General features: G+C 44.6%; 1 protein-coding gene across 4 annotated transcripts in view; it reads right to left on the reverse strand.

Annotated features, from left to right (window-relative positions):
- The window catches only part of ANO2 (anoctamin 2), a 261,951-nt gene that overhangs the window by 154,801 nt on the left and 79,692 nt on the right, over positions 1 to 27,458 (reverse strand). For all 4 annotated transcript variants that reach the window (XR_009757630.1, XM_061582608.1, XM_061582609.1 and 1 more), the window contains exon 9: positions 8,176 to 8,240. Coding sequence is in view for 3 of the 4 variants with exons in the window: in XM_061582608.1 (XP_061438592.1) it covers positions 8,176 to 8,240 (65 nt within the window). In the remaining variant the exon portion in view is untranslated. The remainder of the gene's footprint in view (positions 1 to 8,175; positions 8,241 to 27,458) is intronic.

The raw sequence follows: 27,458 nt of genomic DNA on the forward strand, positions 1-27,458 counted from the left end.
TCCCAGGGCTACTTGGATTGTACCGGCGGTGGCTGAGTTTGTGCAGGAGCTGCAGGCTATGTGCAGGAGCTGCTACAAGAACAGCGAATGCGGGCAAAAGCAGATGACGAGTGGCAGGCAGATTGGCACTGCCAGCCTGGCTCAGAGATTCAGGTGGGGGACAAGGTGTGGCTGTCCACATGCTATTTGCCCATATGGGTTCCTAGCCAAAAGCTGCAATCCTGAAGATTGGGATCTTTTGAAGTAGAAGCCCAGATTAACCTGGTGGCATTTCGTTTACGTCTTCCACCCTCATTTGAGAGTTCATCCTGTCTTTCACCGCTCTTTGCTGCCAAGAGCACGCCCCTTTCTCCACTGGCACAGGAACCACCTGACCAACTGGTAGATTTCCAGCTGGGCGCCCAGCAGATTCCCACGCCTGTCCAGGCTACCAGCCTCCCTCAATCGGAGGGGGAAGTTGAAGTCCAACGCCTCTCCCCCAGCTCTCATAGAATCCAGAGGCGCGAAGAGCAACAGCTCACGGTTCAAAGGAACAAATGTTTGCACACAAAAGAGAAACCTACTTAAGTGGGTGGTGATAAGGAGGGGGTGCTGAGTCAATGTCTGTGACCGGAGAGAAGTTTAGACAGCGTCAGTCAGGGAAATAGTTCCTAGGAAGTGTAGTTAGTTGAATGAGTCATAAGGCTTTTAAGATTGATGTAACATTAATAAAAAGAGAAAACCTTACTGAAACATGTGTGCGTGCATTCCTTGGCTCTAATTGGGACACTGATTGCCATTTTATATATATCCCTGCACAGAAATTCAGGAGGATGGGCTTGATAGACCCACCAAGATGATTGGATTAAAATTAATGGGAAAAGGAATAAAAGGAACATGCTGACTGGAGTCTACTACTGACCACCCAATCAAGGAGAAGATAAGGATTAAACTTTTGAAAAGCAAATTACCAATATTTCAAGGTCACATTATGTGGTAGCAATGGGGGACTGCCAATACCCTGATATCTGTTGAGAGACAAATTCTGCCAAACAAGGCCCCTCCAAGAAATTCCTGACTTGTGTTGCTGATAAATTTCTCCTATGGAAAGTGGAGGAAGAAACTAGAATATCAGCTATTGTGAACCGCCCAGAGAGCTTCGGCTATGGGGCGGTATGTAAGTTCAATAAATAAATAAATATTCTAACAAATAGAGTTCAGAAGCTGAATGTGAGTCAATAATGCGATGTGGCTGCAAAAAAGGCATATGCTATATTAGGTTGCCTTAATAGAAGTATAGTTTCCAAATCACATGAAGCACTAATTCCCCTCTATTCATTACTGGCTAGGCTTCATCTTGAGTACTGCATCTAGTTCTGGACACCACATTTGAAGAAGGATGCAGACAAACTGGAACAGTTTCAGAATAGGGCGACAAGGATGATCAGGGGACTGGAAACAAAGCCCTGTGAAGAGAGACTGAAAGAACTGGGCATGTTTAGCCTGGAGAAGACTGAGGACAGATAAGATAGCACTCTTCAAGTACTTGAAAGGTTGTAACAGAGAGAAGGGCCAGGATCTCTTCTCGATCATCCCGGAATGCAGGACATGGACTAATGGGCTCAAGTTATAGGAAGCCAGATTTCAAATGAACGTCAGGAAAAACGTCCTAAATGTTAGAGTGGTACAACCACGGTACCAATTCCCTAGAGAGGTGGTGGGCTCTCCAACACTGGAGGCGTTCAAGAAGCAGCCTCAGAGCCACCTATTGGGTATGCCTTAAGTTGGATTCCTACACTGAGGAGGAGGTTGAACTAGATAGGCTTATGGGCCCCTTCCAACTGTATGATTCTAAGTAAACAGGATGGGGCAAGTAGCTTAAGAGGCTTGCTCTGAAGAAGCACAAGGCCGGTGTTTAAGAATCCCAGCTGATTCCCTACATCAGTGGTTGGGAAACTTCAGGACTGGAGAATGAATGCAGTCGTCCAGGGTTTTATATCTGGCCCTTGGGACTCTCTCCAGTGCATGCCCCTCTCTCCAAACCATTCTCTTCTTCCCCAAGCCACAGCCCCCTATCCTGCTCCATGCTCTCCTTCAGTGCTTTTGCCTGCCTGAAATGTAACTCTGATCATGTCTCTTGTGTAGAAACCTCTGACTTTTGCATGGCTGGAATTACACCAAAGCTAAGGGTCCCTTGTTAATTTTGCCTCTGGCCCCACCCACCACTAGCAAGTACCAATAAGGGAACATAGCCCTTGGGCTGAAAAAGGTTCCCCACCCTTGCCCTGCACTTCTGGTATTCAACAGTTCATTTCAATTAGGCTGCAATCCCATTGAATGTAATAGGACTTACTTCTGAGTAGACATTCTTAGGATTGTTTATTTCCAAATGCTTCAGAACTTTCAGCCCCATTGCCAATCTGCTTTGCTAAGATGAGAACAAGATCAACAGTTGATCTATGAAAACAGAGCCCTCCAATGTAATCATGGGCCAGCAAAAGCAGGTAGAAAAATTCTGAGGGGCACCACAATGTTATCTGTAACCTGAGAGGTGACCCCAGGATCCTTGTAAATGTCACAGAGGATATTTGGTTGTGTGCAGTTTCATGTGATCCACAACTTTGCCCAGGTTGCTATTCAACTCTATGTGCACTTGCAAGGGAACTTCAGGGATCCTTCTCTGTTCATGCCATGCGGCTACTTAGGAGAGCAAAATGGCTGGCCCTGCTTATTACCTTTTGGCAACATACATTTGTTGGCATTTCTTCTAAAACTGTTAAAAGTTATCTAAAAAGTAGATTGTAAAAAGTAACAAGTAAAATTGTTAACAGTAAGATGTAGCAAAGGTTACATTCAGCTGTCCAGTGAGCAGTAAGTTTAACAACAGAGATGATTGAAACCATCAGGTATCTTTAAATATTTAGGAGGGGGAAAGTAAGATGAGTTTATGTATTTTTAATCGTAGCATTATAATTGTTGTTATACTGTATCACTTTGTCACACAAGAGTAAATAGAACAGACAGATAATAAAGGCTTAAAATCTACATTAGACAAAAGGATGAACAATGAGCATGGAAAGAAAAAGAAAACACAGAAAGTTAGAAATTCATTTAATTACTACTCGTGTACATAGTTCATGCTTTCTCTTGAGAAATGGTAGCTGATATTTAATCCCTCCAATTTTCAGCTCATCTGTAAAAGATGTATTCACTAATAGGCAAAAATCCTTGTGGTTTAAGGATGTACCTATAGCCAAACAATATTTCTATCAAATTTTTAAAAGCTGGGAAATGGTGTGGCTATAGCGAATGCACCAGTGGAGTGGAAGACCTAAGCTCGTCTCTGAGATATTGTAACGACCTACAGATTTGTAAAAATGCAAACACAATTTGAGTTGGTCTTCCACAGTCCAATCCACTTCCTGTGTAACTTGGAAGAATTTGGTAAGAGGGAAGAGACGCAAGGGGGAAGGGAGGAGAGGGAGGGGAGGGGGAGGCTGGGAGGAGGGAGTTCAATGGGATTTACTCCCATGCAATCATGCTTAGGATAGGTGAAACCGGGGGGGGGACGGGGATGTCAGAAGGGATGGAGGATGGGAGGATATTGGGTGAGTGAGCACTGGGCAGAGGGAAAGCCCCTTTCTTTTCCAAAAGGTAAACATTGTAAATAATGTCATTATTTTTGGAGGTTACCCCCATCTTTTTATTCTACAGCAGACACATTTAGTCTTCTACTCAAATTTAAACCAAAGCTATCCCTGGCCTCATCCACACAAGATATTTATTCCACTTTCAATAGTCATGGCTTCCCTCAAAGAATCCCATAGTTTGTGAAGGGTACTGAGAGTTGTTTAGGAAACCATTATTCTCCTCACAGAGCTCCAATTCCCAGTATTCTCTGGGAAGAGGGACTGACTGTTAAACCACTCTGGCCACTAGAGCTCTGTCAGGGGAATTTGAGTCTCCTGATTAGCCACACCAAACAGTTGTTAGCTTTTTATAACACGTTTGGTTCTTACTGATCATACCTGCACTGTCATAGACTCCAATGTTAAATTTCTTAAATTCATTAAAAATCAGCCATGTATTTTTTTTTAACTTTTAAACTGCAGAAGGTGAAGGTCAGACTACGGGGCAAGGTCAGTAATAGGATTACAGGTACTCTGTGAACATGGTTGATTTCTAATTAATTTCAACAAATTATTGACAGAAAAAAGTCCAGCAGGGGTCTGGATCTTTTTACTCTTGTTTTGGACTTTAAACTGATGATTCCCTCGGAATGCTTTGTATATTCTGGATTAAAACACTGTTTTGCTTTGTTTTTTAAAATGGACTTTTGGGAAATGTGTGAAGGGAAAAGATAGCAGGGAAGTTAAATGACCACACTTAAGACTATAAAGTCCAATTCCTTTTGTTTGTAGATCAAGAGTTACAAAGAATAAGCATTTTGGAGATACCTGCCCCTTCTAACAAGCAATGTTATCCAGAATTTAAAGCAACATTTAATGAAAAGATCCTTACGAGATCAGCAGCCTAATCCTACTTATGAGTATTCAAAAGTATGTTCCACTAAGTTCAGTTGTAGAGTAAGGAGCATTTTCGACCCTCAAATCCTGTCAGAAGTTAAACAGACGTTTTGTAAGAGAATACAAAGAGGTTAGGACCTGCACTAGGCACAGCTTCCATCAATAGGACTGGCACAGGAAAGCTTCCCTGTAAGTTATACCTACGGCACCAAAATCACATGGTTGCAATCATAGTTGTTACCAAATGCATCTCTGGCATGCATACATGCTTGAGACTTCTAGCATTCTAATACTATGCATGTTTACTCAGACATAAGTGCCACTATGTCCCATGGGGTTTATTCCCACTGTCCCCCTTTTCCACGTAGTTTTCTCCACTTCGTTGTTGCTCTGTACAACAGTCTCCTCTTCTGCTTCAACATGCTGTTCTTCCACCTCCTGTACTTCTCTTTGCTGTTGTTGTTCCAGTGTTCTATCTATCTTCATCTTCTCTTATACTCTTCAGTGCGGCCATCCGCCATTCCAGGCTTCTCACTTTTTCTTCCAACAGCACCACCAGTTTGCACTTGTTGCATGTGTACTCCATTTTGTTCTCAGGCAAGAAAGCAAACATTGCACACACCTTACAGGTCTCCACCACTGGAGTGTCCTTCCTATAGTCTCTGCTGCCTTTTGTTTCTTCCTTTACTTGTATTTACTTTACTCTATACTTGAGTTCTTGATTTTAAAGGAAGCAAAAGCTGAGAGTAATCTGGACTTCGGAAAAGATGATTTTAATAAACTCAGAACAATGGTAAGTAAGGTTCCATGGCAAGCAACCCTAATGAGAAAAGGAGTCGAAGACGGGTGGGAGTTTCCAAAAAAAGGAAATTCTAAAGGCACAAGGGCAAACAATTCCATCCAGTAAAAAAGAGGGGAAACGGCAGAAGAACGTCCTAACTGTTAGAGTGGTATGACATGCAACCAGTTACTTAAGGACATGGTAGGCTCTCCAACACTGTAGGCATTCACAGCCACCTGTTGAGTATGCTTTAATTTGGATTCCTGCATTAAGCAGAGGGTTAAACTTGATGGCCTTATAGACCCCTTCCAACTCTTCTATTCTATGATTGCTGACACCCATAAGAACCTCTCTATTTGCTTAGATCAAGGATGGGTAACCTGTGGCCCTTCAGTTGTTGTTGGACTCCAAGTCCCTTCTGCCCTAGCCAGCATGGCCAATGGTTAGGGATAATGGGAACTGTAGTTCAACAACTATAGGACCACAGTCTTAGTCCTTGCCTTAGATAACCATCTGAGACAATGCTCTGTGTACTACCCTATCTGAGATTAGGCATGAGTACTATGGACAGGGTCTTTTTTTTTTTTGGTGATTCCCAAGCTATGGAATTTCAGTTATCAGGTAAAAACTATCCTAGTCTGAAGTTATTTCTAATAATTATTACTATTACATTAAAACAATGATGATGATGATGAAAATGATATTTACTTCACAATGTTTTGCCAACCTATGGACTTTAGGGAGGTTGTAACTCTTTTATCTGCTTAATGTTCGGTTTGGAGAAATTGCCAGATATCCATATTTCATATAAGGTAAAATAAAGCAAGGATGGGGAAACTTTTTCAATCCAAGGGCCTCATTCCCTTCTGGGCAACATTCCGAGGGCCACATATCAACATTCTGAGGATCACATGTCAATGGTGGGCAGTGCCAGAAGCAAAAGTAATTTAAATTTTGACTTTGTAAGCACACACAACCATCTCTGCATCCTCCTTCCAGACAAGCAAGAGGCATTATCAGAGTTGAAGGATGCATAGGCCCCACAGATAGAGAGGCTAGGAGGGCCATTGCCTCCTGAGCCAAGGTTCCCTGCCCCTGAAATAAAGTATCATAAATACTGTATCTATGCTTTGGTCTAGATCAGCCTTGCCCAACCAGTGTGCCTCCAGATGTTGTTGGACCACAACTCCCATCAGCCTCAGCCAGCATTGCCAATGGTCAGGAAAGATGGGAATTGTGGTCCAGCAACATCTGGAGGCACACTGGTTGGGAAAGGCTGGTCTAGATCATATATGCTTTTTACATATCACTTGATTTCTCTGCACTTAATTGTACTTATAGATAAATGTGTACTCTGACTCTACTGAAAGAAATGTTTGAAATCATGGTAGGAGATACGACAGTCTAGTCTGTGTGGCTTGATCTGTGACGGTCCATTCATACATGTAGCCATCAGTTATGACCTTGTCCATAAGGTCATATTTTGTCAATATGTCATGTAGATATACTAAATGGCTTTGAGTAATGTGATGTGTACTGAGAGAATGTTTTTCTTCTCTCATAACTTTAGAACTCAGGGTCACCCAATTAAATTGATAGGCCGTAGATTCAGGACAAACAAAGGGAGGGGCTTCTGCACACAATCCATAATTAATTTAGGGAATTTATTTTCTCAAGATGTAGCAATTGCCCCTAACCTTAGCTGATTTTAAAAGGGGATAAGACAAATTCATAGAGGAGAGGCCTAGCAATGGCTATTTATTATGATAGTTAAATGGAACCTCCAAGTTCAGAATCATTATGCCATTACTGGGTCATCCACTGAGGGAGGGATGTAGTCTTCATGCCCACCTGGTGAGTTTCCTGGGGGTATTGACCACAGTGGGAAACAAGTTACTGGACTGGACTGGGATTATTTTGGCAACCCAAATTGGATCCCAATGTAAATAAAGAATGGAGAGAGAGAGAAAAAGAAACACATTTAACAAGTCAAGGCTATCTGGAATAGTATTTTGATGTGTGACATACCCTGGAAAGAATTTTAAATGCCATTAGGACAGAAAAGGTAAACAACAGACACTAAATGCTGCTGAGTCATCTATCTTGAAATACTTTTTTGAGTTTTTTTCATATCTACATCCCACCCTCTCTCTTCACATTTTCCACATTCAAACACCAAGAATCATATAATATGCAGATAATTATCTCTGTTACACAACAGAGGTCATATCTGTTGCAAGACCTGACAAAAGGTGAATTTTTTAAAAAAAAAATTGCTGGGACAGTATTTTAGCAGAGGAAGCGGTATCTAAATGCTGTCTCATAATTTCATTCAGTCATGATGCTGTCTTGCAGAAAGTACATCCCTTAGTGTTGTGGTTTTCACACTTCCTATCTTGAGAGAACCCTTTCTACATTGAGTTTTTTTGCAGGTGCCCTACCCCTACACAATGCATTATTGAGTGATGTTCTAGGCCACACCTCAATCTGTACAGGGTGCTGGCTAGGTCTAATGATCCTCACTGAGAAAGGAAAGCCTCTTTCTCAGTTTCCAGAATGGAAGTGAACTGCGGATAGAAGAAATTGGCAGCTTATTAAACTTCCTTCATTGGCACTTCATTAATTAATTTCCTTGCAAGCAACTGTGAGATGAAATATATGAAAAAGTCCCACTAAATGACATTTTGAAAAGGTAAATAATCTTTCATCTCAGTAAATCTTCAGCAATAAAATCTGTGATTTTATATGATGGAAAGGAAGAGGCAAACTGCCCACCTCAAGATACAAGACTACTGGTCAGAATCTTCATGTGATGTAAATCAATGGAATTTTGCCAGTATTCCCAAGAATCTTTACAACTTTGTCTAGAAGCTGTTGCTGAGCAATTACCTTATGAGGTCAATAGGCTGAAACTTGTAAAATGCTCCGTATCTTGCCCATTCTTGATGTAGCAACTGTGGAAAAAACACAATAGTTGATATATTGCATTTAAATTACAAAAAGGATGTTCTATGACTTAATTGAAACCATAATTGAGCCCCATGAGATGTGAGCATGAAACCTAATTTTGATGGTAGTTCTCAGCTACAGAACATGCAAAATAATAAAAAGCACATCATTTGGCATATATGAACCACCACAGCATATTGCACATACTTGGATTAAAATGCAGAGGAAGAAGATGTATGTTTCATGAAGGAATAAGACCCAACACCTCCCTTTCAAAATTAATCACTAAGCTTTGTATCAAACAAAGTCACTGAAATGAGAAGGGAAACCATTTCCACTGATTCCTCTTCCCCACTGCAGCCCAGCCCACTCCCCTAATTTTGCTCTGTTGGTTGGGGAAATCTCCAGAGCATATTTAAGGAATCCTTACCATCATCTGAGCAACACCAGAGGATACTACCCTGAATGTTCTTTTATACATTACAGACAAAGTGTGCTCTATGCCAAAAATATGTTCATCTTTCCCTGCTGAAATGGGGTTGATAACCACTTAGTGTGCTTAAAATTATTCCAAGTCCACACAGAGCAGTCTTAGGTTGTAAATTGTAATCTAAATAAATAAACAACCATTAAAAATCTGTAAGCAAGAAAGGGCACAAATAGACTAGGACTTTAATCCTATATACACTTACCTAGGAAATGGTCCCACTGAATGCAGTGTGGATTGCATTTCAAACAAACAGCTGTAGAATTGGGATGCAAGCCATGAACAAAGCTATATGGAATAGGGCTTACAGTGAATTCAGAAAAAGCTGAGGTCTCAGGGCTGGTTCACACAGGACAATATGTTCTGAGTGTTGCATTCCTATTTACCATGAGCAGTACTCTTTTCTGGCAGCTGCTCCTGTTATGATATTGCCCCTAGTTTTATTTTGCAGGGTATTAAAAACAATTGTGGGTTATATTATGCAGCCACAAGAGTGGCTGTATACTGTAGTCAGCGTGGATTTTTCACATTCCGCAATGTTAAACTGAAAATACCTCCCTTGCCATTCTGATGCTTCCCATAAGCTCACTTCAAAACAAAAACTTACAAAACATAGTCCTGAACTCAGAAACACTGGCTTAACAACCCTCTCAATTTTCATGGTGATACACAAAACAGTCAGAGAGAAGAGAGAGTTCAAAGTCTAAAAAGAGAGGGGAAAAACCCAGAGCCTTTTTGGACATTTTTCTCTGAGTTCTCATAATCTGTTGAAATTCATTAAAAACCAGCCAGGTTCACAGAATACCTGTAATCCTAATACTGACCTTGCCCCATACTCTGATCTTCATCTGCTGCAGTTTAAAAGTTAAAAAAATGCCTGGCTGATTTTTAATTAATTTAAGAAATTTAGCATTCAACCCTATGATAAGGGTGGGCATGCTCAGTAGGACCAACTGTCAGTGTTCTAAAAGCCTCACAGCTGCTGGGCTTGGCTAATCAGGGGGCCACACCTGACAGTCATGGCTTCCCCCAAAGCATCCTGGAAAGTGTAGTTTGTGAAGGGTGCTAAGAGTAGACTCCTGTTCCACTGACAGAGCTCCAGTGGCCTGACTGATTTAACAGTCTGTGAGGGGAACAGGGCGTCTCATAGCAACGCTCAGCACCTTTCACTAACTACACTTCCCAGGATTCGTTGAGAGAAGCCATGACTGTCCAAAGTGAAATAAAGGCCTGGTGTGGATGTGGCCAGGGGCAGCTTTGGTTTAAATTTGGGTGGGAGGCTACATGTGCCTGCTGTAGAATAAAAAGGTGGGGGAAATGCTGAAAAGCAATGATACTGTTCACGTTTTCCTTTTTTGAAAGGAAAAGGTTTTCCTCTCTGCCCAGAGCCCACCTACCCAATCACCTCCCCTCCCCCTCTCCCAGGTCAGTGTTGGACTACGACCTGGGAGACGAGGGTTTGAATCCCCACACAGTCATGAAGCTCACTGGGTGACCTTGGGCCAGTCACTGCCTCTCAGCCTCAGAGGAAGGCAATGGTAAAACCACCTCTGAATACCGCTTACCATGAAAACCCTATTCAGAGGGTCGCCATAAGTTTGGTCGACTTGAAATGAGTCCATTTCCATTTTCAAACATGATTGCACAGAAATAAATACCATTGAACTCAAAAAGTATGTAAATAGGGTTGCCAGGTCAGAAGCATCCCAAAACCTGAGATTTGAGGGGCGGGCCCTAGTGATGTCATGGGGCGGGCCCCAGTGATGTCATTAAGCATGATACATAAAGCATCAATCACAGTTGCTTGGAGCATACAATTAAAAAAATATATCCGATTGGAAATTAAGACAGAAATCTTAGCTAAAAGGTGCAGCCTGGGTAGGGAACATTTAATCTAGCCTACTTGCTTTCAGCAAGAAGAGTTAAGTGCCTTCAGGCCAGGGCAGTCACCAGAAGGCCACTGCAGGGACAAAGGAGCCTAGTGTTGTGGAGATGTTAGATGGGAGCTTTGGGGCATAAAGATGGATGCTCCTGAAGGCTGCAATTCTAAACACACTTACTAAGGGATTAAGCCCCATAGAACTCAACAGGACTGACTTCTAAGTAGATATAGTTTGGATTGTGCTGTTGGTAAACCTTGACTAGGGTTCTTCTGCAAAGACATCCATATCCAAGCAGGGTTGGCAACCCCCTGCCTGGAATACCCTGCCCTTATCTTTTAACATGGCTGCTCCAAACTTTTTTTTACAGATTTGACCCTTTACTTCAGAAAGTTGTCTGAATAATGAGTAAGAATAAGAAGTATCTTTTAAAATTGTTCTTTTCAATTCACTTTTGAATGCACATCATACCTAGGTCAGATCCACACCATTCATTTAAAGCACATTCAACACCCATTTGAAGCACATGAATCCCACCACAGAATCATGAGAACTGCAGTTTGTTAAGAGTGGTGAGAACTATAACTGTGAGGGGGAAATGACACTTCCCAGAATTCTTTAGGGGAAGTCATGTGCTTTAAATGCGAGTTGGATGTGCTTTAAACATATTGTGTGAATCCACTTAATAAATTTTGCCTGCATGTAAATTGTTTTAATTAATTTTTCAAAATGGAAATGAGCTATAAACTGCAGTGGGTGACCATGGGCTACTCACCATCTCTCAGCCTAACTGCCCCTCAGGATGAAAACAATGGAGAACCATGGCTACCCCAAGGCATACTTAAAACGTAAAGGAAGTATCGTACAACCATAGTGTGAAATCGGATACTTATAGGGACACAGTATGACAAAACTGGGCGGAAGTAATGAGTGGGGTACCACAGGGCTCGGTCCTGGGCCCAGTGCTCTTCAACATTTTTATTAACGACTTGGATGAGGAGGTACAGAGCACGCTTATCAAATTTGCAGATGATACAAAATTGGGGGGCATAGCTAATACCATGGAAGACAGAAAGAAAATTCAAAGGGACCTTGATAGGCTGGAGCATTGGGCTGAAAACAACAGAAGGAAATTCAACAGGGATAAATACAAAGTTCTACACTTAGGAAAAAGAAACCAAATGCACAGTTATAAGATGGGGGATACTTTATGCAGCCATACGACATGTGAGAAGGGTCTTGGAATTGTCATTGATCACAAGCTGAATATGAGCCAACAGTGCGATGTGGCTGCAAAATAGGCAAATGCTATATTAGGCTGCATTAACAGAATTATAGTTTCCAAATCGCGTGGCATATTAGTTCTCCTCTATTCAGCACTGGCTAGGCCTTATCTTGAGTACTGCATCCAGTTCTGGTCTCTGCACCTCAAGAAGGATGCAGACAAACTGGAACAGGTTCAGAGGAGGGCAACAATCAGGGGACTGGAAACAAAGGCCTATGAGGAGAGACTGAAAGAACTAGGCATGTTTAGCCTGGAGAAGAGAAGACTGGGGGAAATATGATAGCACTCTTCAAGTACATGAATCTCTTCTCGATCGTCCCAGAGTGCAGGACACAGAATAATGGGCTCAAGTTGCAGGAAGCCAGATTTCAACTGAACATCAGGAAAAACTTCCTGTTAGAGCCACATGACAATGGAACCAATTACATAGAGAGGTAGTGGGATCTCCGACACTGGAGGCATTCAAGAGGCAGCTAGAAGCCATCTGTCGGGAATGCTTTGATTTGGATTCCTGCATTGAGCAGGGGGTTGGACTTGATGGCCTTATAGGCCCCTTCCAACTCTACAATTCTATGATTCTATGAAATCCTCCCCCATTTTATGTATTTTTTTCATAATTAAGATGTTGTGTCAACTACAGGATTTCTATCTGTCCATTATATATTACGAAAAAATGTTATTATCACAATATAATGCAAAAATGACTATATATGTCTTCAGTGTTAATTATCAAATCATCCTGCACTGTCATGTTTTTCAAACAAGATATTTCAGAGCATTCTGGATCTCTTGCATGGAAAACATGATGATGATGAGACTGATCCACGCTACCCACCTCGCCCCGCCCACATCCCTCTTTCATTGCTGCTGTCCTGATCTAACCAAGGGCTGTCTCTGTCTCTCTCTGTGCTAAATGTGTGTGTATGTATCACTGTGTGACTGGAAAAAAACCCAAAAAAAGCATGCAATTTTTTCCCACCACCAAAAAACATGAGGAATGCTGTGATCATTCATTCACGTCAGAGACCTAAAAATTACGCAATGTTTTTCCCCTCCGCCAAAACCCCACATGGAACAGAGTGATCATTCATGTAAGTGACCGAAAAATTACACAATGTTTTTCTCTGCTGCCAAAAAACTACATGAAATGCTGTCATTTACATAAGTATCTACGAAAACAATTACGTAATTTTTGCAACCCGAAAAAAACCCTGCAGATCGAATCACCCAAAAATGTACCCAGCAGATCAAATCGGCAAGCGCCAGAGAAAGCAGAAACAAAGAAAGAACAGACCGATAATAGTTTATTTATATTAATATTAATATAATATAATAGTGGAAAGGGAAAGAAAAATACTCTGGGTGAATGACTGGCTAGAAAGGTGGTGCCGACACAAGAGATTTGGATTCTGGGACCACTGGCTACGCTTCCTGGAAGATAGACTGCTGGCAAATGATGCATTGCACCTCACAAGGGAAGAATGTGTTTGGCCACAGCACTTTAAACTGAATCCTAAGGAGTAGGGAAACATAAACTTGACGGTAACAACTAACAAAGGCTTGTGCACAGTAAGAGAAACTGAGGGAATGGCTCAGGAAGGAAACCAGGCCATAAATCACATGGTCTTCGATGTCTGTATATTGTTCTATATTGTTTTAAATTTTTAAATTGTGTTTTAAATTCTTTTTTAAAAGATGTATTTTAAATTGTATTTGTTTTTAGTTATTGTAAACCGCCCAGAGAGCTTTGGCTATGGGGCGGTATACAAGTTTAATAAATAAATAAATAATGCCCAGAGTATAAGAAACAAACAGCACAAATTTGAACTCTTAATACAGGAGAGTAAATATGACTTGATAGGTATAACTGAAACTTGGTGGGATGACTCCCATGACAGGAATATTCTGCAGAATAGCCTCCAGTGCACATGAGAAGTGTCTTAGTTTGCACAAGATAAAATAATGGGAGGTGAAATATATTCAGAGAGACCCAGGGCCTGCAGGAAGAGGAGAACATCGCTGCCCAGGGAAGGAGAGCCTGCTGCTGCTGCTGCTGCTGCTGCTGTGGGATCACCACCTCCACCACCCTTCCCTGTGGGACCTCTGCCTGGCGGACCTGCACCCTGCAGGACCAGGCCCCAGGTACCCAGCCAGCTGGCACTGATTGCTACCACCTGTCCCTCTTGGGAGGGATACATAAGCCGGCTGGCTGAGGTGGCCTGGGTGTTTTTTTGTGTGTTGGTTGGGTTTTTTCCCCTTTCTCTTTTGGGGGGGTTGTTTTAAGGCAGGGCGGTGAGAGGTAGGGGGGTTCTTGGGGTGGAGGCCCAGGAGTGGTGGGAGGTGAGAGGTAGGCGCAAGGACCTGCCTGACTGGCGAACAGGGAGGGAGATATGTGTAGACCAGGAGGGGATACTGTGAGAAGGGTGGGGAGCCATGATATTGAAAGGCTGGGTGGCAGATCCTGGAGAGGCGCAAATGGCAGGCCACGCCAGCATAGGGGAACAAGGGATAGATGCATAATATCCATCCCCTGTTCCGGACCTGTTCACGACCAGAAGATAACTGGGGGATGCAGAACTCCATCCAGTCTTTGACTGCTGTTGTGTAACGCCAGGTCTGTGGTACAAAAAACAACGCTCATCCATGACATGATCTTGGATGAGAACGCAGACCTGGCTTGTATTACGGAGACCTGGCTGGATGAGGCCTCAGCTCCAATACTTGAGGCCATGTGTCCAGCGGGTTTCCAGTACGCACAGCAGCCGAGGATTGGTAGGCGGGGAGGGGGTGTGGGAGTCCTCTATCGGGGATCTCTGGTTTTCGCCAGACCTCCTCTCCATGAGACCAAGTTTGTTGATTGCATGTACTGGAGGTTGGGCCCAACGGGCAGTTTAGGGATTCTGCTTGTGTACCGCCCGCCCCGCTGCACGGCAGACTCCCTGGCCGAGGTGCTCGAGGTGGTCGCGGCTGTACGGTTACATTCCCCCAACCTTTTGGTTGTGGGGGATTTTAACGTACACGCCAAGTCTATCCTCATGGGAGCTCCTTGGGATTTCATTGAAACCATGACTTCTTGGGATCTGCACCTCAGTAATTCAGGGCCCACCCATGTAGCCGGTCATGCAATTGACCTTGTGTTTGTCTCGGGAGGGGAGGGAAGTGTTCTGAAAGGGAGGGTTGTTTCTTCTAACCCTGTGTCATGGTCAGATCACTACCTGGTGAATATAGACCTCTCGATGCCACATACCCTCCATAGGGGACAAGGACCTATTAAGATGGTCTGGCCCAGATGCCTGATGGAACCTCAGGGATTCCTGAATGCGCTGGGTGATTTGGAGCTGACTGAAGGTCGCCCGGTCGAAGCCCTGGTGATGAAGTGGAATCGGGAGATCACTGGGGCTTTGGATCGGGTGGCCCCGAAACGTCCTCTCCCCTGAATAGAACTCAGACAGCGCCCTGGTATACACCACGGTTGCGGGGTCTGAGACAGGAGGTGAGACGACTTGAGCGCCGGTGGCGGAAATCTCGCACTGAAGACGATCGGACACGGGTTAGAGCAGCAATCACTGCCTACCAAGTGGCAATAAAGACAACAAAGAGGGAGTTCTTTGCTGCCTCTATTGTGTCAGCAGAGTGTTGTCCCAGGAGATCGTTCCAAGTGGTCCGAAGCCTGGTCGGTCCAGTTGCTCAGGAACCCATGGAGCAATCGAAAATCTCCTGTGATAATTTTGCTAAACACTTTGCTGATAAAGTCGAGTGCCTGAAGAGCACGATTCCGCTTGCCGTGGATACAGGTAGTGGGCCAGGGTCGGCCAGTTGCATTCCGGTCCAGTGGGATCGGTTTCAGCCTCTTCTCGCTGAGGAAGTGGACAAGGTGCTCGGTATCGTGAAGCCAGCCACCTGTCTGTTTGATCCTTGCCCTTCGTGGCTTGTTATGAGCTGCAAGGAGACACTGAGCAAAGGGATCAAGGCAATGGTAAATGCATCCTTGAAAGAGGGTGCAATGCCATTAGCCCTCAAGGAAGCAGTGATAAAGCCCATCTTAAAAAAAACCCTTCTTGGATCCCTGAGAACTGAATAACTTCCGCCCAGTCTCTAATTTACCATTCTTGGGCAAGGTGATTGAACGAGTGGTGGCCAAACAGTTACAGACACACTTGGAGGAAACAGATTATTTAGATCCATTCCAATCGGGTTTCAGGACTGGGCATGGAACTGAAACAGCCTTGGTCGCTCTGGTGGATGATATGAGGAGGGCGCTGGATAGGGGGGAGTATACCTTCCTCGTCCTCCTAGATCTCTCAGCGGCTTTCGATACCGTTGACCACGGTATCCTTTTGGATCGCCTTGAGGGATTGGGAATGGGGGGCACTGTTTTACAGTGGTTCCATTCCTATCTCTCAAACAGGCACCAGAGGGTAGCTTTGGGAGATGAGGTTTCAGACCCTTGGTCTCTTAATTGTGGTGTGCCACAGGGCTCTATCCTCTCTCCCATGCTATTTAACATCTATATGAAGCCGCTGGGATCCATCATCAGGAGTTTTGGGCTGAAGTGTCACCAATATGCGGATGACACTCAGCTCTATCTCTCATTTAAGTCGTCACCAGAGTTGGCTGTAGATACCATGTCCAAGTGCCTGGAATCTGTAAGTGGATGGATGGGAGAGAACAGGCTGAAGCTGAATCCTGACAAGACCGAGGTGTTGCTCGTGGGATATAAAGGGAGGCTGGGTATTACAGACCTGATGCTTAATGGGGTGAGATTACCCCTGAAAGACCAGGTCCGCAGCCTTGGGGTCATTCTTGACTCCCAGCTGTCCATGGAGGCTCAGGTGTCAGCAGTGATTCGGGCAGCTTGGTATCAATTACGTCTGATACAAAGGCTGCGTCCCTACCTTCCTGTTCATCTGCTCCCACAAGTGATACATGCCCTGGTCTCCTCTCGCTTGGACTACTGTAATGCGCTCTACATGGGGTTACCCTTGAAAACGGTCCGGAAGTTACAGCTGGTACAGAATGCGGCGGTGCGCTTGATCAAGCACAGCCGTCGCCGTGATCACATCACTCCAGTGTTAATGGATCTTCACTGGCTACCAGTTGTCTACCGGGCCCAATTCAAGGTGTTGGTATTGACCTTTAAAACCCTAAACGGTTTCGGCCCAGTTTATCTGAAGGAGCGCCTCCAGAGTCACCAATTATGCCACCTGACAAGATCAGCCTCACAAGACCTTCTCTCGGTCCCACCGGTTAAAATAGCTAGGCTGGTGCGGACCAGAGAGAGGGCTTTCTCGATTGTGGCCCCCACCCTCTGGAACTCCCTTCCTCTTGATCTTCGACATACTCCCTCCCGGACAGGTTTTCGCCGAGCCTTAAAAACCTGGCTATTCAGGCAGGCCTATGGGATTGGGGAGGGTTAGTTTTATGATGTTTTAATTGGAAACTGATTTTAAATTGACTATGACTGTGTTTTATTTTGTATATTGTATATGATGTATTGTTTTTTATTGTAAGTCGCCTAGAGTGTCCATTAACCTGGACAGATAGGCGACCAATAAATAAAATTATTATTATTTTATTATTATTATTATTATTCTAGCAAAATTCTAGGTGTCCTCTGTGCTTTCAATTGACCATGTCCATCCTTTCTTAGTGGTTAGTGGAGTGGTTTAAGCATAACAGGCTGAAAACATGCATCTTGGACAGGCCAAGTTTGTTTTTTCCCAGCTGCTAGATTCATGGCTTAAATAGCAACGTATTGTAATCTATCTGATTTTACATCGAAGCTGCAGTTTCAAATTCAACTGTTAATGCACTCAAAACAGAAATAGAATATAACCTCCACACAAAAGGCTATCTTCACCATCATATGACATTGGCCAATAAAAAGGCTTGAAATTAAGAAAAATAAGGTTTCTAGGATGAATAGCAAGTGAAATATAATTTTCTAGGTTGGATTCTCTGCAGAAACAGCAACACAGGAAAGAATCAAAGTGAGAACACAAACAAACATACAAAAATGTAATTCTTCATCTTTGGAGATGCAGTTTTGATTGCAGGTGTTGCCACCACTCACTATATGCTCAGAGGCACCTTACCAAATTCTTCCAAGCTACACAGGAAGTGGATTGGACTGTGAAAGTCCAACTCAAATTGTGTTTGCATTTTGACAAATTTGTAGGGCAGTACAATATCTCAGAGAGGTCAAGTTTTCTGCTCCCTTGGTGTATACACTATAGGGGGCCAATTTCTCTGCTTTTTAAAGTTTGATAGAAATGTCTGTTGGCTATAGGTACGTTCTTAAACCACAAGGGTTTTGTTTTGTTTTGCTTCTTAGTGAATTTCCCTGCTTTTTAATCCAGGAGATAAGAAATGGGATCCTATGCAAGTTTGCTGAGAATAAATCAATCATTTGCATGCTTATTGGGGAACAGCTGCAGCACTAGGGGACTGAAGAAGACCTGCCCTGGGAGTGAGTATCTGAGCATCTGAGTGCTTGCGCCTTTGGGGTGCTGTCTCTCAAGACAGCTGAAGTCCCTGGTAAGTGCTGCAAGGACTGGGACCCCCTGCCTGACCCTGGCTCCAGAGAGAGGCTGCAGTTAATCTTGCAGCCTCTTGCATCAGCTGCTGGCTGGGTCGGGAGGCATAAAAGCCCAGCTGCCCTTGGGTGATGGGTCTACTGCCGGCGGGGTCACCACTGAAGGGGTGACACCAAAGGGGGTTGCCCCTTGAGGAGCCCCTTAGGGAGTCCCAAGGGCGAGGGCGCTACCTGCTTCTATTACCTTTCTCTTTTGTTTGCTTTAATTTTCTGTTAAACCAATCTAGAGGAGATTGGTGGTGGGGAGGGCATGTGGTGCATGTGTAGTTCCTGCAAAGGGTGAGAGCCTGTTCAGTGAACTGAATGAGAGGAGAAAGTCACCAGATGCCTTCAGAGTGAGAGTCTGTAACTGGCAGAAGGCTGGCCCTCCCTGGGTGTGAGACAGAGCGGGAGTAGATGGGCCCTGTGTGAAAAAGTTTGAATGGGTATGACTGTTCCCAATTCTCGCAGAGGCCTTCTGAGATAATTCACTCTGACAGGCTTTGTTGGTGGACACGTGTTGGGTCCATATCAGGTGTTTAGGAGGAGTCTTAGTACGGAGGAACATGGGTGATGCCACCCCAATTTCAGTGATCATGGATAGAAATATAGCCATGGGATGTGGTGAATTACCTTAGAAGACTAGGATAAGGCTATCTGTGCCTTGTTCATTGCTGCCACTCCTCTCATGGATGGGTTTCTCGTTGCTCATCTGCTGTGCCCACTGGCCTGTGTGTGTTGTTGTTTAATGCCAGATTGGTACACAGTAAGACCACTCTCATCCATGATTTGATTGTGGATAAAGGTGCCGATTCGGTGTGAATTACTGAGACCTGTGTGGGTGAGCTGGGAGGAGTTGATCTGACCCAGTTTTCCCCACCAGGATACTCAGTGCAACACCAGCACAGGCTGCAGGGACGGGAAGGAGGAGTTGCTGCAGTCTACAGAACTTCCATCTCTGTCACCAGGAAACCACTCTGTCATGGAGCTGGCTGTGAGGGCCTGTACCTGGTATTGGGCTGAAGAGACAGGAAACTAGGGTTGCTGCTGGTGTACTGTCCACCCTGCTGCCCGGCACCGTCTCTGACTGAGCTGGCGGAGGCCATCTCTGCTGTGGTGTTGGAGGAGACCAGAATGATAGTCCCGGGTGACTTCAATGTCCATGCTGAGGCTGCCTCCAGTATTCGAGCTCGGGACTTCATGGCCTCCATGACGACCATGGGGTTTGTCTCAAGTTGTCACTAGCCCGACGCATAGGACAGGGCACACCCTCGACTTGTTTTTTGCTCCAGATGGAGGAAGGGGTGGTCTGGAGATAGGGGGTGGTGGATGTCACCCCATTGTCATGGTCAGACCACTTCCTGGTGAAGTTTAGACTTATGGCTCCGATCCTTCCCTGCAGGGGTGGTGGACAGATTAAGATGGTCCAGCCCTGGAGCCTAATGGAATCCACTGGATTCTTGAATGCCCTGGGAGAGTTCCCAGTAGATAGAGCAGATGACCCTGTTGTAGTCTTTGTCATGCTGTGGAACAGTGAGGTGCATTGGGTTGCCCCCAAGCTCCCTCTCCAGCATTGCGGAGCCCGGTCTGCACCTTGGTACACCAGTGAGCTAAGGGCAATGAAACAGGCTGGACGACGGCTAGACCACGTGGCGAAAGACATGCTGTGATGCTGATCAGGCACGAGTAAAACATCATAACCGTACCTACTGTGTGGCGGTGAGGGTGGCGAAGAAGGCCCACTTCTCTGCGTCCATCGCATCCTCCAGTAGCCGTCCGGTGGAGCTTTTCCGTATTGTCAGGAGTCTATTGACATCAACTCCAAGAAATGGAGTTTTAGACCCTTCGGAGGCCCACTGTGAATTGTTTGGTAGGCACTTAGGGGGTAAAGCTGCTTGCCTCCATACCAGTCTTGATGTCCCCTCTACATTTACTGTAGAGGTGTCCGGTGCAACGTCTGCTGCAACTTCTTGGGAACGGTTTCAGTTGATGTGGCCTGATGACGTAGACAAGGTGCTTGCGATGATGCGGCCAGCAACGTGTCCTCTCAACCCTTGCCCTTCTTGGCTTATTAAAGCTTGCCGAGGGGGTTTGACCAAGTGGATCCAGAGTGTGCACATCACTGCAGGAGGGAGTAGTTCCAGGCGCCTTGAAAGAGGCGGTGATCTGACCACTACTGAATAAGCCCACCCTGGACGCATTGGTTTGTGATAACTACCGACCGGTTGCAAATACCCCCTTTTTAGGGAAAGTGATTGAGAGGGCTGTGGCCAAGCAATTGCAAGTACTCTTGGATGAAAGATTATCTTGACCCATCCCAGTCTGGGTTCAGTCCTGGTTATGGGACTGAATCAGCCTTGGTTGCCCTGATGGATGACCTTTATCAGGAGAAGGACAGGGGGAGTGCGACCCTGTTATTCTTAGTTGACCTCTCAGCAGCTTTTGATACCATTGACCATGGTATCCTTCTGGGCCGACTTGGTGAGCTGGGTATTGGAGGAACTGTTTTACAGTGGTTCCGATCATATCTCCAAGGTCGCTCTCAGAGAATAGCATTGGGTGACTGTCTTTTGGCCCCCTGGCAGTTGTGCTGTGGGGTGCCGCAGGGTACCATCTTGTCCCCCATCCTGTTTAACATTTATTTGAAGCCCTTGGGAGTGGTCATTAGGAGCTTTGGGGTGAGGTGTCAGCAATATGCTGATGATACCCAGCTCTATTTCTCTGTAACATATGAATTGGGAGAGGTCGTGCAAGCCCTGGACCACTGCCTTGTGGGCTGGATGAGGGCCAATAAACTGAGTCTGAATCCTAGCAAGATGGAGGTGCTGTGGGTTGGTGGTTCCCGAGTTCGGATAATTGGTCAGTTGACTGCTTTGGATGGGGTTGTACTCCCTCTGGAAGAGCAGGTCCAGTCTGGGGGTGCTCCTGGATCCATCTTCGTAGCTAGAGGCCCAGGTGACCTCTGTGGCTAGAAGTGCATTGTACCAGCTTTGGCTGATAAGACAGCTGCGGCCGTTTCTGGACTAGGATAGCCTGACCACTGTTGTCCACGCACTGGTAAACTCTAGGCTGGATTACTGTAATGCACTCTATGTGAGGCTGCCCTTGAGGTTTGTCTGGAAGCTGCAGCTGGTGCAAAATGCAGCAGCGAGACTGCTCACTGGGGCAGGGTATCGCCAACATGTCACCCGCTGCTGAAAGAATTGCACTGGCTGCCCATTTGCTACCGGGCCAAGTTCAAGGTTCTAGTCTTGGTGTACAAAGCCCTATACAGCTTGGGACCAGGATACCTGAAAGACAGTCTTACCCCTTATATACCCAGCCGATCACTGTGCTCTGCAGGTGAGGGCCTCCTGCAGATCCCATCTTATCAGGAGGTTCGTTCTGTACAATATAGGAAACGGATCTTTAGTGTGGCGGCACCTACCCTGTGGAATTCCCTCCCCTTGAATATTAGACAGGAGCCATCTCTGCTATCTTTTCAGTGCCTTTTGAAGACTTTCCTCTTCCAACAAGCCTTTTAAGTTGAGACCTATCCCAGTCTGCGTCTGTGTTAGAATTACTTTTAATATGTCTTTTAATATCTTTAACCCTTTTTTTAAAAAAGATGTTTTTAAAGGGTTTTTTAAAAATGTTTTTTAACGTTGTTTTGTTTTATTGTATTTTAAGGTCTTTTTATGATGTTTTAATGTGTTTTTAGTGTTTCTGTTTGCCGCCCTGGGCTCCTGCTGGAAGGAAGAGTGGGATATAATAATAATAATAATAATAATAATAATAATAATAATAATATGTCCAATGAGAATTACTCCTGTGCAATCATGCTTAGAAAATGTAAAACTGACCCCAGGAGAGGAAGCAAGGCAAGCCCCAGGTATGCCGGGGTCCTTGGGCAGTAGCCTGCCCTGGGCCCTGGCACCCACACACATGCCCCACCTACCTACGTACCAGGCGGGTGAAGGAGTGGGAGGTCAAGTGGGCAAGTGAGCGGGGGGCAGGACAGTGGGTGAGTGAGTGGAATAGAGTGCAAGTGAGTGGGGGGGAGAAGGTGATCGAGTGAGCATGTGGGAAGAAGGGTGAGCGGGTGGGGCAGGACAGCCAGTGAGCAAGCAAGCAAGGGGCAGAGGGGAGGGCAAGCAAGTGTTGAGAGGGTAAGCAAATGGGGGAGGGAGAGCAGGCAGGAGGGAGGGTGAGCGGGCAGGTGTGGGGGAGAGTGAGCAAGAGTGGGCAGGCATGCAGGTGGACAACTTCCTCCCTGTGATCTGTGGCAGGGAGCCTGCTGCGTAAGGAGAGCACTACTCCTGCACCATAACAAGGGGCCCTTCAGGGGACCCTGTGTGCCATGGGACCCTTGGCCAGGGTCCTACCTGGCTGCCCTTTGGAGCCAGCCCTGGGAGAAAGATAAGGAGGAGAGCTGGAGTGGGAAGGGGAAATGGGGAAGGGAGGGAGAGGGAGATGGGAGGAGGGAAGAGGGGAGGAGCGAGGTGACAGCAAGGGAAGGATGAGCAGGGGAGGGCAGGTTTGATCATTTGCATGCTCATTGAGTTCAATGGGATTTACTCCCATGCAATCATGCTTAGGAAAGGTGACACTGACCATGGGAGAAGAAGAGGGAGTCAGAAGGAAGGGAGAGAGGGAGGGGAAAGGGAGGGGAAAGGGAGATGGGAGAAAGAGGGTAATGTAAGGTGGGGAGAGAGAGATGGGAGGGGATGGGCATGGAGAAGGTAATATGAGGGGGAAGGTAGGCTTAATTATTTACATGCTTACTGAGTTCAGTGGGATTTACTCCTGTGCAATCATGCTCAGGAGGCAAAGAATAAGGGTTGAGAGGGAGAGTGGGCTGGAGGGGACAGGGGTAGAAGGAAGTGAGTAGGAAGGGAGGGGAGAAGGGAAGGAAGGAGAGTGGGAGGGGGAAAGGATGGGAGAGGCAGAGGAATGGGGAGAGGAAGAGGGACAAAGGATGGGAAGGGGAGAAGGGATGGAGAGAGGGAGGGCAGGTTTGATCATCTGCATGCTTATTGAGTTCATTGGGATTTACTCGTGAGCCATCATGCTTAGGATAGGTGAAACTGACCCGGGGGAGGAAATGTATTGGCAGGGAGGAAGGAGGAGGGGAGAAGGGGTAGGGAGGGGAGGAGATTGGGTGGGTGGGCACTGTGCAGAGGGAAAGTCCTTTTCCTTTCCAAAAGGAAAACATTGTAAACAGTATCATTATTTTTGGAGGTTTCCTCAACCTTTTAATTCTACAGCAGACACATGTCCCACCCAAATTTAAACCAAAGCTGTCCCTGGCCACATCCACACCAGACATTTATTCCACTTTCAACAGTCATGGCTTCCCTCAAAGAATCCTGTAGTTGGTGAAGTGTGCTGAGAGTTGTTTAGGACACTGCTATTCCCCTCACAGAGCTCCATTTCCCAGAATTCTCTGGGAAGAGGAACTGACTGTTAAGCCACTTTGGCCACTAGAGCTCTGTCAGGGGAATTAGAGTCTCCTGATCAGCCATGCCAAACAGTTCTTAGGTTTTTAGAACACTGAGCATGCCTGCACTATCATAGACTCCAATGTAAAATTTCTTAAATTAATCAAAAACCAGCTAGGCAGTTTTAAAAACTTTTAGATTGTGGAAGATGAAGTTCAGAGTGTGGGGCAAGGTCAGTAACAGGATTACAGGTACTCTGTGAACATGACTGTTTTCTAATTAATTTCAACAAATTATGAGATCACTGACAGAAAAAAGTCCAACAGGGGTCTGGACCTTTTTACTCATGTTTTTGACTTTAAACTGATGATTCTCTCTGAGTGTTTTGTGTATTGCCATGAAAACTTTTGTAATATTTTGTTTTGAAATGGATTTATGGGAAGCAGCAGAATGGTATGGGGGTATTTTCAATTTGACATGGAGGAATGCAAAAAGTTCATGCTGGCTATAGTATACAGCCACTCTCTTAGCCATATAATGAACATTGTTGAGTCAAAATGACTCTATGCTTTTTTTAAAAAAAGGGGAATATTCTAAGTTACCCCTAATTTGCTGGGATCATCCATGTGAATAATCAGGAGAAAAAATGATGTTGAACCAGTATTAGTGAGAGTAAAGAGCAGAAAGAAGGATTAACTAAGAATGTTGCCCCACACACCCAAAGCAGAGGATTCGGGTTGTTTTGGCGGCAGTGGGGGGATTGAAAATAATTTTGCGGAAGGGGCAATTTTGGTAGCAGATTCCTTCATTTTCTCCTCTTCTCCTTCTTCAACTTAGAAAATACTACCTGTTCTGACAGAATCTCTTATTTTAATTTTACTTTTACATTTTAAAAGCTGGCGCATGTGTTGCTGGTGGCAGCCATAGCAGAGCTCCAGGTGCCCTGCTTCCTCATCCCAAAATGCATAAAATGGAATTATGCTGACATAGTTTTCAAAGTAAAAGTTGCTGACAAATCAGGCAACAATTTTTAGAATATTAAAAAAGAAAAACATCGAAAGGACCTGACCAGCCACCTCCCCTCCCCCCATGAAACAATTCAGTGTTTTTGGGGGCCCTGAACAAATAATAAAATGCCACCTCTGAATGGGGTTGCAAACTGAATTGGAGAGGATTTGGGGTCTGTCCTACAAATCATTATTTTTGGCTCAAAATAAAAATGAAACAATATTCAGCACAGTCCTAATTGTGAAATTAAACATTACATTAAATATTGTTAAGTTTTTAAAAATCAAATGATTATATTTTTTATTATCAAGCCTCATATTTTTTATTATCAAGCCTCTCATATGCTAGTGCAGGAAGATGTATATTCAGAAAAATGAATAACATCAGAACAGGTGGAAAAGGGCATTCAGCAATCTGCAATAGTGTTTGTGTGTGCGCGCACTTAGTAAATGATGCTTAGCACAAAAATAGGTGTTTCAAGCACATAATATATCCTAATTTTCATCAATGAAATTTTGGAGTTTTGAGGTATGTGGCAGTGATTCTATACAACAGTTCCTAGGAGGAAGGAAGAATTTTAAAACATTAATATACTTCATGCAGATTCCAAAAACTTCTAACATCAGCTGTCTTATAGCTTTTCCCACCCAGAATAAGCACCTCACTGAAACAGGGAAATTCTTTGCTTTTAATAGTTTTAGAGAGAGCATGTGCTGCACATAATGCTTCTTTGCTGACATGCACAAAAATTTGTTTCATGGGGGCCTTTTCAACAATGAGAGTCTGAAGAGGGTTAATTAGGGTTTCCTTTTGCTTTAAGAGTTGATGCGTAAATCTTAATAAATTGGGCTTCCTTATTAGAAAATACAACCCAGACGGTCTCAGTCCACCATTGTCTGAGGGCCACAAACTGCTAGCAAGGAAGCGGAAGCTGCATATGTACCTTAAAGGGAACACCATCAAAAGGGAGTGAGGTAGAAAACAGTTTTAAAAGGTCTTCCTTCAGTTTAAACCTGATCAGGGCATTTCAGGTAATGAAACAATGAAACTATTCAGGCTCAGATAGAAAACAGATGATGTTATACCCAGAAATTCTACAGTCGAGTCTTATGGCTGGATGATAGAAACATGTGTGAGCAATCAATGCAGTATTTCTGAAAAGAAGCTTTTACGTTTTTAAGACTTAACACTTCCTAAGAGGACCTAAATGGGCAGGATAAGAAGAAGAGCAGCCCAGCTTCTCGGGCGAATATTCTTTCAGGCACTAAAGAGTGTTTCCCCCCCTTTGTCATGATATCTGGTGAGTCCTTGCAGATTTTCTGCTATGTTACCATTTTGTCCTCCAGAAGAAAGTTTTAGCCACCTTCACTTAGGCACATAGCTGAGTCTTCCCTTACAGATAAAAGTGATGTCCCATTTATTCAAGCTTTATGCATCTCCAGTTACTGAGGAATTAAACATCTTTGACTACGTTATTCATTTGTAGATTTTCAGCACCCCTTAGTGGCCAAATGTTGTGCAACAAAATTCTCTTTAGGGGAACAATCCTTCTGCAAACTCTCCTATGCATTTATGTATTTGCACTTTCACTATTCTAGGAACCTGATAACCTTTGACCAGTCCACTAGGGACAGAATAAGAAGCAAGAATAAGATGGGGCGGCCTCATAGCTTAGTAGAGATATAGTAGCAAACAAGAGTTCTACCTGGGATGGTAGAAACCCAGCTAAAACAGACAATACTAGGTTATTATACAGCCACAAGGGTGGCTGTATACTATAGCCAGAAGGGATTTTTCGCATTCTACCATGTTAAATGAAAATACCCACACACACCCCTTTCTGGTGCTTTCTATAGTCCCAATTCAAAACAAAAACTTACAAGTCTTATACTGTTGGATTCAGAATTGCTTGCTCTACAACTCTGAAAGTTTTCTTGGTGATACACAACCCCCCCCCGGAGAATTCACAGGTTAAACTGAAAAACGGGAGAGAAAAACAAGAAGCCATTTGGACTTTTTTCTTGAGAAGTTCTCATAATCTGTTGATGTTCATTAAAACTCAGAGATGACTGTAAGGTATCTCTAATCAAATCCCTGAGCTTGCCCCCAAACACAGATCTTCATCTTCAGTAGGTTTAAAGTAAAAAAAGGCATGGTTTGTTTTTAATTAATAGATAAAAAATGCATTACCGTGGGTGATAACGTCACGCATGCGCAGTAGAAACAAGAGTTCTTTTGTTTCACCCCCCTCCCCTTCCAGTTACTTGGAGAAAGCAGGGGAAGTCTTCTGCTCCTGTGATTGGTGGGCAACAGACATGTGACTCACACTGGCCTTCTGCTCGGGTTGCTCTTCCCTCGTGCTCTGTGTGAGGAAGCACGAGGGAGGAAATGGAGAGCCAGACGGTCAGGAGAGAGAGAGAGAGAAATGGACGGTGGAGGGAGAAAGCCAGAGGGCAAGGATGACAGAGGAGAAGGCAGCAGCAGAATGGAGGTGATGTGTGTGTGTGTTCCCACCCCTGCTGTCTCCCGCAGCCTGCTCTTTCTGCTGGCTCAGTCGCCCTGCCACCCC

Source organism: Rhineura floridana, chromosome 8 (genome assembly GCF_030035675.1).
Source record: "Rhineura floridana isolate rRhiFlo1 chromosome 8, rRhiFlo1.hap2, whole genome shotgun sequence".
NCBI classification, from domain to species: domain Eukaryota; kingdom Metazoa; phylum Chordata; class Lepidosauria; order Squamata; family Rhineuridae; genus Rhineura; species Rhineura floridana.